This window comes from Bacillus rossius, chromosome 12, assembly GCF_032445375.1.
Source record: "Bacillus rossius redtenbacheri isolate Brsri chromosome 12, Brsri_v3, whole genome shotgun sequence".
NCBI lineage: Eukaryota > Metazoa > Arthropoda > Insecta > Phasmatodea > Bacillidae > Bacillus > Bacillus rossius.
The window spans coordinates 12,202,904-12,214,989 of NC_086339.1; the positions used below are offsets into that span (position 1 = coordinate 12,202,904).

At 39.4% G+C, this 12,086-nt stretch overlaps 1 protein-coding gene across 16 annotated transcripts in view; it reads left to right on the forward strand.

The window, feature by feature from the left end:
- The window catches only part of LOC134537536 (uncharacterized), a 41,524-nt gene that overhangs the window by 14,339 nt on the left and 15,099 nt on the right, over nucleotides 1-12,086 (forward strand). For 10 of the 16 annotated variants that reach the window (XM_063378066.1, XM_063378063.1, XM_063378067.1 and 7 more), the window contains 4 exons: nucleotides 1,821-1,877; nucleotides 3,276-3,335; nucleotides 7,057-7,271; nucleotides 7,951-8,071. In XM_063378066.1, coding sequence (XP_063234136.1) covers nucleotides 1,821-1,877; nucleotides 3,276-3,335; nucleotides 7,057-7,271; nucleotides 7,951-8,071 — 453 coding nt within the window. Of the gene's footprint in view, nucleotides 1-1,820; nucleotides 1,878-3,275; nucleotides 3,336-7,056; nucleotides 7,272-7,950; nucleotides 8,072-12,086 lie in introns of those variants that run through there. The other 6 variants (XM_063378068.1, XM_063378065.1, XM_063378073.1 and 3 more) reach the window with 2 other exon arrangements.

Sequence of the window (12,086 nt, forward strand, 5' to 3'; positions counted from 1 at the left end):
CTGATAAATGGAAAATTGCCAAGGTTATTCCTGTACACAAAAAGGGCAAAACTTTTATTGTTTCAAATTATAGGCCTATATCCCTGTTAAATGGATTTGCCAAAATTTTTGACAAAATAATATTTAAACACTTAGCGTTTAACGTAAATAATAGATTGTCTGATTCACAGCATGGGTTCAGAACAGGTAAAACAACCATGACAAACTTAGTCTCCTTTCTTAATCCTATTTATTCAGAAGTCATCACACGTGGTCAAGTAGATGTTTGTTACTTTGATTTAGCTAAAGCTTTCGACACTGTTAATCATCAAATACTACTAAGTAAATGTTCCAAAATTGGGCTAAGTGATAAATATTTATCATGGTTAACAAGCTATTTAAATAACAGAAACTTTTATGTTTCAGTACAGAATATAAGTTCAGATCTCCACCCAACTCCTTCCGGCGTCCCTCAAGGTGGCACACTATCTCCTTTACTTTTCAATATCTACATTGATGATATAATATCTGGATTAAAGAACTCAGTTGGCACTCTTTTTGCCGATGACTTAAAGATATATAGAAAAATCTCTTCATATCATGACAGCTATCTACTACAATGTGATATTACAGAAATTGCAAATTGGTGCAAAAATAATTTGGTCAATCTAAACATGGAAAAAACTGCTATCATTACCTTCTCTAGAAAAACCTACCCATTGCAATATGAATACAAACTTGATAACTCACCTATTAAAAAATCTCAACATGTCAAAGACCTAGGAATTTTACTGGATCAAAAACTATTTTTTCATCTTCACATTGAAAACATTATCTCGGTATCTAACAAAATACTTGGTCTAATTAAATTTATCACCTTTAACACCTCCAATATTGACTCTATTCTCTCCCTCTATACAGCTCTAATAAGATCAAAACTTGAATATGGTTCTATTATATGGAATAGCATCAATAACACTGATATTGAAAAGCTTGACAGGATTCAATCTAAAGTATCTGACTATATTAACAAAAAATTAAATACCATCAATAACATAGATTTAAATTCCCTCCTTGGTTCATTATCAACTAGAAGAAAGATCTTAGATGCCATTTTTGTCTTCCATTGTTATTATGGTAATCTTATATGTCCTCATATATTTGATGTTACTGGCATTAAAATTCCTTCTTTTAATAGCCGTAACCCACCTTTTTTGTGCACACTTTTAAATACAAATGATATTATATATAGACTTGTTAACAATTTTAATATGTATGTTAATCACTTACAATCTACCAGAGAGAAAAAACTTGTTAAAAAAATTATTCTTTCGGCATCCAAAGATTAATTATCTTTAGGTTCTAATGTTATTACCTAAATTATTTAATACCAGATGTATTAATCTAAGGATACCAACTGTATTTATCCACATAATATTATATTTTCTGTACTTATACATTTATTACTCTCATGAAACATTTTTGTTATTTTAAGTACTTTTCAGAAGTTAAGCACTCATATGGATATTTGTATGTTATGTTGTCTTGTCTTTGTTTTTGTCCTACTTTTTGTTGTTCTTATAATTTATAATTTATTGTTTTGTTCTGTTACTGTATTTGTTTTTTTTACATGTCTTACATGTTGTGCCCACCGTTGGAGCCTTGTGCTGTTGGTGTGGCATGTAACAAATCAAATAAATAAATAAATAAATAAAAGTTTTAAGTCTTTAATAAATTTTTATGAAATCTATAAAGTATGTCCAAACATTGTGTGTACCCTCTCTCAGAGGCCACTGCATTATATTGTGTTGTTATTTTGTTTCCCTGGCTTCTTTTTTCAGGAGAGATATCGCGAAAAGCATGCATCCATCGTCTTTTGAGGCGTGGAAGAATTTGGCGTGAGTAGTAACATCTCGGCCATACGTTGAACTTGCTGTTTTAATTCTAGAACTTCTTTCCCTGCCAATGTGGCTGCTTCTGTTGGTCACCTCTCACTATTTAAAATACTTTGTGTAATCTAACTGTGGGCAGTCTGTGTGTCTATTATTTTTTTTTTTTGCAGTATGGCCATGCTGCCCAGTCTGTTTTCATTTGTGTCATGCCTGGTTCTACCACAAACAACAAATTAATTTTGACTGATTCCCAAAGTCAAATAATATCATTTTGAGCTTAAATTAGAGTTATTTGACTGCTTAATTTTATATACATAAAAAAACTAAACATTTAACTTTTAATGAAACAAATTTTAGCCTTCATTGTTCCTCTCAGAATTCACTGCAGGGTAACAACATTCAATTTAAAAAGTAGGGAAAAATCAAACAAATTAAATTTGGTTGATAGTAAAAATTTTAATGATCTGTTTCAGTGCTCAGATATAATGTAACCCCATTCACCATTGTTCAAGGAAAAGCATAGAAATTTATTTTTTTATGCTGCTCCAAAAACAGCTAAACTTTAAAATCATGGACCCGTTTACGAAATTTGGTGGGTAAAACAAATTACGCGGGCTGCTCTGATATACTATCCTCATTTGGCACGTTTTTCACCAACCCTTCCGACCCTTAAACACCTGCTCCTCTTCTGCTATCCTCCAGTCAGTTTCTTTGGTGTCCGTACCGTCCTTCTATTGGTCCTTCCATCGTATTCTTGGTCTCCCACGTGCTTTTTTTTCCTTTTCTCATTTTCTCGTGAGTACTATGGAGCGATGTGAGGTAGTGGTGAGAAACTAGACTGCTGTTCCTGAGGACCCGGGTTTGAGTCCTGGTCTGGCCATCGTGACTTTGGTTTTCTGTGGTTTTCCCAAGACAGCGCAAGGAAAATGCTGGGATGGATTGGCAGTGCTTTTCCCAGTACTCCTTATCTGTGTTGTGTGTTACTGTATCTAATGACCTCACTGTTAACCATACATTAAGGCCAGGTTGACAAAAAAAAATTGTGATTGCAGTAATACCTCAGCTTAAGCTACCCCGTCTTACGCAAATCTGGAGTTACGCACTTTTTAAATCTTCTCGTTGATTGCCAGACCTGGATTCGAACGTAAGTTTTATTGATTGTAATGTACTCTCTTTTTCTTGACTTCTTATTTATGTTTAGAGCCAGGGAGGGTATTTTCTCTTCTACTCTCGCACAGCTTTTGCACTTCTAATAGCACTTTTTATTTGCCTCTTTACTGTACTGTATAGCATGGCAAGGATGAGTTTAACGTTGTGGACCTGTTGAAAACATAAGTAGTAGTGTTTCTGTCTGTACAGGATCTGTTAGTGGTGCATGTTGCAACAAAGCATGCTGTTTTGCAGGATCATGGCATCTTGGTGCATCTATTCCCCTGTGGCTGATGGTGTGGCCAAACTGTGTTGGTAGGTAGTGTGTTTCAGTTTGATTTCTTCCTGGGACTGGTTTTGGATTGGTTTCTCCCCCTCTACTCCCTCCTCATCTTCCTCAGCATCCTGTGTGTGGAAAATTTTGCACATTAGAGGTTTAAACTCATAAGGTGGCTGTTTGGAATACACTTGTTTCACTGTACTTTTTAGGGTATCGTACAGTTTTTTTTAACACTCTTTTTCTAGTTTCAAAGTATGTACTGTGAATGTTAAAAATGGCCACACAACTCTCCTCCTCTTTCCGGTAGAAGCTAACATCTAATGACAAAAAAATGTTTTCAATAACTCATGCTGTATATGTGTAGCTGTAAATCTTTGTGAATCTTTTTCTGTCTGTCATAGCTTCTACTTTCCTGTGTATTGTGTATCCTTTTGCCATATATTGACATCAGTATTGCCATAGCTACATTAATGCATTGTTCACTCTAATCTCAAGAATTTATTATTGATATAAACATAAATACATAACACATTAATTGCTACTTTAAAACTGAAAAAGTCATTTTAGTGGCAGATACAAATTTTAAAACATATTTTTTTGCGAATGCTCCAAACTTTCTCTCTTTTTTAGTTGATATATTCTACGTAATATTTAATTTATGTATAGTAAGGGTCATAATATTTTTCAAAGCATCGTCTCGGTAATGGTATGAACACTATCAGATAACTAACTCTGGGGTGTTAGGTTCGAGTTCTGCTTCAGTCATAGCTGTATTAAGAATTATTTTTGTTCCCTGCATCCAAAAATAAAATTTTTAATTAATTTTTTCATAAGTTAAATTATTAAAGTTTTAATTAGGGTAGTACCAATATCACCACACTGATTACTGGACGCTGCTGTATTTAATATTGTTAGACAATATATTATGATTTTATTTTTAGGCCAATTTCTTTTTTAAAACAAGAGATTTCAGTGTTATTGTTTTCATTTTTAGTGAATTCTGTTTATTCATAAAAATGTCATTATTAAACAAACAGGACACATAAATGTTGTATGCTACTACTTAGTTCACCAAAACAGTGTCATTTTGACTGATAGATGATGCACCCGGGACAATCAAAATAAATTTGCAAGTACTTGTTTGAAAAATATACCGGCCTAGTGAAAAAGTGAGTTCGTAAGCAATTAAGATCAAAAAAATATTAAAATAAATTTTTTCACTCTACTTAGTACATACATTTTTGGATAAACTTAATGATGAATTTAATATGTTTAAAGATAATGTTTTTTTTGTGATGTAAGTTAAGTTTTGATTAAAAGTGATGAATAATTTCATGATAGTAGTTGCACTTCAGGTGCTTTATGGTGTATTAACTTACAGTTCAGTGTTAAATGGTGCAGTGACATGCTTTATGTCGTTATTTCGGTTTCACGGCAATTCACCATATATTCATGTCCCTAATTATCGTTCATCAGAAACCACCGATTATCAATACCAGTTATCAAACTGGACTCACATCTCGGAGGACTCTGGGTTTTCATGGTTCCAACAAACCACTTCAGGCAAATGTTGGGCTGGTTGTAGGCCAATTCCTCTCTCAGTTTCCTTGAATGGAGTTGCTGTGTTTATCGATATCCGATGCCTCGCCCAACCAGGCACACATACGGTGTGCAGAGCTTCAGAAGAAACCACGCGATCTGAAAACTGCTCAAGATAATCCGCGTGGGGTCTGTGTACGAGAAGCATTTTAGAATATGCTGAGTAGTTCTGTTTCTGTTTCTTGTTTTTTAAACTGCATTTTTAGAAGGGATAAAATGGCTAAAACATGTGTTTTCAGAATAACATATAGATGTGAAACACTCGGGGGCACTCCTCAAGGGACTTGCATTATATCTGTGACTTCATTTCTCCTCCATCTGATGTCACGGTTACCGCTCAGATTTCGTAGTTGGCCCATGCATGATGTATATAGTGAACGCCAATTCAGAGCCTAGCACTTAAGAGGCGATACCGTTCTAGAAGCACCAGCGAGCTTTGCAGTTACCATCGTGCCTCACTTACACAAGCACACCCCTGACCTGGCACGTCCAATAGTATTGTAACGAGAATAAATTACCAGCAGGGTGGCCAGCCAACCGGGAAATCGGGAAATACGGGAAATAGCCAGGATTTCTTAAAAAAAACCAGGAATACCTGGAATCAGCCAGGAATTTTTATTAGAACCGGGAATTTTTTTTATGAAGTAACGATCGCAATAACATACGGCTGTTAAATGAGCATGTTCACCACCCGTCGAAGCACGACAGTATGCTCGTGAGCTATATTTTGTGAAAGTTAATTTGTTCATATTGCATTTAAAAACTTTTGTAGTACGTAAGAAACCGTTAACAATTCAGACTTCCATACTTATTATGTTTCTGTATTCAAAAGCAACAGCATTTTGGCTGAAAATGTTGTTGTAGGGTGGTAGTAATTTCTCGCACGGCATGTTGGTAGCACTAGTTTTGTATGTATATTTGTTTTTATTTGCGCTCGTGTTGTTGCATCACGGTATCACGGATACTTTTCTCGAGTTTTTTTAAAAGTTTAGTTGTGCGGGACGTTGTTTTGAATTTTTTAATCTAACATGTAATTGGCGCAGAATATCAAAATGTCAACGAGTTCGGTCACCACATACAATGACAAATATACGGAAGAGTTTGAATGGGTGGAGAAAGATCCAAAGTGCAGGACAAACGCTATTTGCAATTTGTGTAATGTTAAAATCAATATCGGTAACATGGATGGGAAGAACAGCATTAGCCAGCCACGCAAGAGGGGCAAAACACGTGCGTTTGGTGTCAAGTAATTTTTGTGACGTGAGATTATAAATTTTTTTGTTGGTGGTAGGTTTTGTTTTAAGCAAGTTCATTGATTTAATTTTTAAGCCTATAGTTAAGTTGTCTATTGTTTAACGCCAATAAAACATCATATTGTGTGTGCTTTGTGTAACAAAAATACAAATTGTATGCAAATATTGATAAAAACCACCCTGGAAAAAACCAGGAATTTTATTATCCCAGAAGAGTGGCCACCCTGACCAGAGACTGATGCTTGTAAGTATTGGGGGATCCCAACTCCAAGAGGAGGGTGGGGAGGCTGAAGAGAGGAAGACCCTAGGCTTCGTTTACGAGGCGACACGCGAATCTGTTGTGGTGAATCAGTGTTCAAGGATAATGGTACTCAGACAAACATTATCGAGCAAATGAGTTACTTTCTCTTTATGATCCAGTGACAAATGTGTGCATATATTACTAATATTTACATAATTGTATGTTTACACTAATATTTCTTTGCAGACATACGTAGGCAGATTTTTTTTTTAATTCCTACTTATTTTTTAGTGTGTTAGATAAGATAGTGATAGCTTGTGTATAGTAATAAATAAATAAAGAATAGATAGAATAGATTTTTAACAATTTGGACTATCCTTCAAACTTGATACCTCCCACTTGTAACAATACCAATTGAGGTGGTTTGATGCTAAGGAGTGTAAGTGCCAGAATAAAGATATTACATATGGAAATTATTACGAATGAGTATTACGAAAGAGAAACTGTTTGGTTTTACTGCCATGTAACTTATTTTCTCGAAACTATTCTATAATGGGTATGTCCATATTTTGGAGATACTGATTGCAGAGAAATATCAGCCAATTCAAAATAATGCATATTGGGATGGGTGGCTCTAGTTGTGAATTAGCTTTGATGTTGTAGGGTTATCGGTGAGGTTTCTCCCCGCAGAGCCGGGGGCCAGGCGTGCCGGCACCCGCCCCTGGAGGTCCACAACCGAGACATCATGAAGTTCATGAAGCCAGTGCCGCCCATCGACTGTGGGGAGCGGCCGGACTGGGTGCGCGTCAACGGCAGCACCGCGTACATCACAGATGAGGCCCGCGCCCGCCAGGGGATCATCGAGTGTGCCTTCACAGGTGTGGGACGACGTGCTGTGCCCGGCATGCATTGCTATGCCTCTTTCATTTTGTTTTATAATTTGTTTGAAGTTGGGGCACATATAAAAAGCATCTCTCTATATCTCCTATCTCTCTTCATACCCCTATCCCTCTATATGTCCGTCTATAAATCTCGCTATATTTCTGTATGTATATTTATGTTTCTATCTCTATCCTAATCTATCACCCTTTTTATATATCTCTACATCTCTATATATCTCCATCTCTCTTTCTGTCTAAATCTTTACCTTTACAAAACAGAATACAAACACACACACATATATATACACACACACACCTATCTGTATTGTTATCTATCTTTTTACTTGTGACAGGTGTGACATAGGTATATAAAAAGACGTGTGTATTCAAGTACAATGTTGTATCAAAATTTCAAAGCAATCAAAGCAAATCAAAATCGCAGCCTGTGCAATGCATATTGTTTTTGGGTTTGTTCTTTCTAACATTGCACTGCTGTCATGCCACATGTATTTGAGCATAATCGTATTACAATCTCCATGTTATGCTGAATTCCATTTGGGATTATGTTTTTGATTGTGTTTTAAGAAACACCACCATGTACTTTGTAAGTTTTTTTTGTTTACTGTAAAAATAATGAATTTATTTTAAATAATGTCTTGAGCTCATTTTCTTGCAGATATAATACGGGGCAGTGACCACGTCACTCATGATGGAGTCACTACGCAGACTCACACGGAGTACCACCTTGAGGAGAGTGATTTTGTGAAGGTGCACTGCAAGAGTTCGAAAGGAGAAGAGTAAGTATCCATTGCCGGCCTTGCCTTCCTAGTTCACTGGTGGGGAATAGAATACTTGATTATTTTGGAATGCCCTGCTGGAGTATAAATGGGTCAGGTTGATTGTACGTCACTTTACAACAGGTGTAAAACAAAATGCAGCTACATGGAAGTATACTCGCTTTCGCTCATTGGGGCTGTGCATCCAAATTATCACTACTGAGGATAGAAATTGCAAACTTTTGTAGTTTGCAATTTTTATCCAGCTAACTTAATTTTATTTTATTTTATACTATTTGTATTTCAGTTAACCTTGCCAACTGTTTACAACATTCCACAGTATTATTTTTGTGGCAGTGACCCCAAAGGTGCTGGAATAAAGAACTTTCATGAAAAAACTGTTGCGGAATGTCTTTGAAAGCATTATGTAGAGATGATCATGTAATATGATATTGTAGATCTTGGTCATGAGTTTTCAATATAGCCTGAGAATTGAGAATATTTCCTAATGTTGAGTTTTACCAACGTCCTCCATGACATACAAACTGAGCACCGAGTTAGGGCTTAGTATCTAGTACAGTAAAACCTTTTTGTTGCGACCCCATTTACTGCGACCACCTCTCTATTACAACCCGATTCCGAGGAACCGTGAAAAAATTGCCGAAAATCCAAAGAAAATCGGACAGAAAATAAGTTTCTTGTGGTGAGTAGCGTGTTACTGTGTTTCTCTTGCCCAGTGCTGTACTGCTGTAGCCAGCGCATATCGAAAAATAGATAGCACTTCCTGTCGACCACTGTCAGCGCTTGACAACCCCCATTCCACATCCATTTCCCGGCAGGGTGCAGATAAAGGTTTTTGTGGCAACGTGTTTACGTTTAGCTTTTTGCGAGTGTCTAGTGTGGTACGCAGTTAAGGCAGAGCTACCTGCTGGATTTCTCTTGATTTTGATTACTATCGGTTAACAATACACAGCGACCGAGGGATGCACGCCCGCCTCGACTCGTTTTAACTGCCGCAGCGATGTTTATTTTGACAGCTCAAGCAATTATCTTTTCCCGTGGGCTGATAGAAAAAGGTCGCTTCACCCAGCATAAAAAAAGGCTACACCACTTATTCCCCATGCAGGAAACACACTGGCTGCCGTCTGTCTCCCCCGCATTTATCTTTCTTCTAACATTCCACGTCTCACCTCTCGCGCGAGCAATAACGAAGCGACCACGCATTGGACCGTTTTATGCTTTGTTTGGTGACAGCAGTTTGATTTTATTCGGTATAATTCCTTTTCATAGGACCCTTGCTATTAAAATACATTTATATTTAAGTTTGAAAGCTTGTAAATTCCTTGCCAGAGATGACTGAACTCGAACTTGGTGTGAAAAGTGACATATTTTGAACCCTCCCTCACCGCTTTAGTGCCCCTTTCACAATAGCCCAAATTTACGGGAGAAGGGAGGGTGAAGTGAGCATTTTTCACTGAAGGTTTTTCAAAGGAAGCGAAGTTGGGGTGTTATAAGGGAGGACACTAGATGGTTTGTGTGTCTGGGAGGGATGAGCTAGCCTTGAAGAATGTTAACGAGGGGAGGGAGGGGTGAGCTTATGCGTCATGAAGCCGCTACCGCCAGCCAGCCGGGCGAGCTTCGTGTGCGCCCACTTGCGTTGCAGAACCTACCGCAGCCATATTTTTTCTGGAAATGTCCCTTTTTTTTTTTGTTATTCTTGCATGAACATTTTTAGAGATATTAAAGCTGACACAAAAATACGCTATGTGTTAAAATTAACAGATTTAATGATCTTTCATTTCTTTTTTTTTTTTCTTTTTTTCCGATTTTCACATTTTGGTCAAAATGTCCAATTTTTTTGACAGTTCCCGATAATGTATTCGTAAAATCACTGCTTCGTTAAATCCGGGGTTCGTGACATCGGGGTTCTAGTGTATTGTTACGATTTCCCTGCGGGTTCGTAAAGGATAGCCCAATTAATAGATTTTATTTCACACACACAGTTTTATTTATTACCACTACTTGTCACTTACAAATAATCTTCTAAATTGGCAAATAATTAACTACACTTAAAGAAATGCCAATTCCCCAGTCACTCGTTTCACACACCTCGCTGGGCCGCACTTCCGGCGCAACTCTGACCGCAGCACCCCTCGTGGGTCTCCGCCGCGGGACTCCGTCGCCGCACTCCGCCGCCGCCGTCACACCCTTCGCCGAGATCCCACACGACGCCTCACTCGGAACTTCACTCGGCTCCGCCGCGCCCGCGACTCTATCGCCCGGAAACTCCGCCGCGGGAAAACTCCCGACTCCACTGAACTTACTCACTCCCTGCCCTGGAACCTTCGTCCAAGGACTTCGCCACTCTGCCGCACCTGCGGCACTATCGCCCGGAAAATCCGCCGCGGGAGAACTCACTCAGTCACCGACTGACTGACTGACTGCCCTGGAACCTTCGTCCAAGGACTTCGCCACTCTGCCGCACCCGCGGCACTATCGCCCGGATCTCCGCCGCGGGAGAACTCACTCAGTCTCCCTCTCTGACTGACTGACTCGAAGGTCGGCCCAACCTCCTTAAATAGCCCTTGGGTTCCCATCCAGAACAATCGGGCATGTCTCCGAGATATCTCGCGACCTTCGCCGTCGAAATGCCCAGAAACGCGTCGTGAGTCCTCGAAGGACGCGGTGGCTGCTCTAAGAATGCCGATAAAGGCGTCTGAGTCATTTTATTCCGCAGTGCGGCCTCTTTTAAGTAACCCGATCTGAGGCAGGTGCGCGCTGCGACGGTCAGGATGTAGCGAGATAGTATGACACGAGATACCAGGGAGAGGATGCGGGTGGAAGGGGGCGCAGACAGGCCGAACGAGTGCGGCGATGCCATGCACTGCAGCCAAGCGCGATCGTAACATTGCCCCCTCCTTAAACCTGTTCGTCCCGAACAGGTAATGCATCTCCTCCTGGAGGTCCCCATGCTACTCGAAGTTTAGGCCTCCTGCCTTTCCTCCATCGCGGGCTGTACAGTCTCACCAGATAACCCTCTCTCTCATTAGATGTAGCTTCTCTTGTCACCCGGCGACACTTCTGGGTCGCAGATTCCCCATGTCGTTCAGCCAGCTGCCCGAGATTGACCGACCATTGCCTTGGACGGACTCGATACTCTTGAGAGCATTGCTCGTTGCCTCCCAATGGTTCGCTTGTTTCTTCCCTTTTTCTCTCTGTTTGTTCTCTCGTAGCTACTCGTTCACAAAGCATTTCTTCCCAGCTCTTCTTCGTCTCTTCTTGGTTCCTCATTCCCTCTTTGTTCTTATGAATATCGTCTGGACTGTACTCAGTTACTCCTTGCACCATCTTCTTCACTCTTTGTGTTCTCATTTTCTCTTCTCGGTCTTTCTTCCCCTGTTCTTGGTCCTTCTTCACCTCTTCTTGGTCTTCCTTCGTTTCTTCTTTGCACTTCTCTATCTCTTCTTGACTCATGTACATCTCTTCTCGGCTTTTCTTCAGCTCTTCTGTGCATTTAGCCCTCTCTCTTTGGTTTATCTTCATTTCTCCTTGTTCAATATTCCTTACTTTGTAACTCATCTTCACTACTTCTATGCTTTTCTTCAGCTCTTCTTTCATCTTCATGTCCTGGCTGTTCTCCTCTCCTTGGCTAATGTCCTCTTCGCAGTGTTCTTCGCTGTTCTCTTCACTGTTCTCCTCTCGGCAGGTCTCCTCTTCACTGGTCTTCTCTTCACTGGTCTTCTCTTCGCTAGTCTTCTCTTCGCTAGTCTTCTCTTCGCTAGTCTTCTCTTCGCTAGTCTTCTCTTTGTTGTTCTTCTCTTTGTCGTTATTCTCTCGGCTGGTCTCTTCTTGGCTGGTCTCTTCTTGGCTGGTCTCTTCTTGGCTGGTCTCTTCTTGGCTGGTCTCCTCTTGGCTGGTCTTCATTTCTCTGTTCTTCTCTTCACTGTTCTCCTGACTGGCCTTCTGTTTGCAGTTCTTCTCTTCGCTGTTTTTCTCTTGGCTGTTCTTCTCTTCTATGCTTATCTTCCCTTCGGTC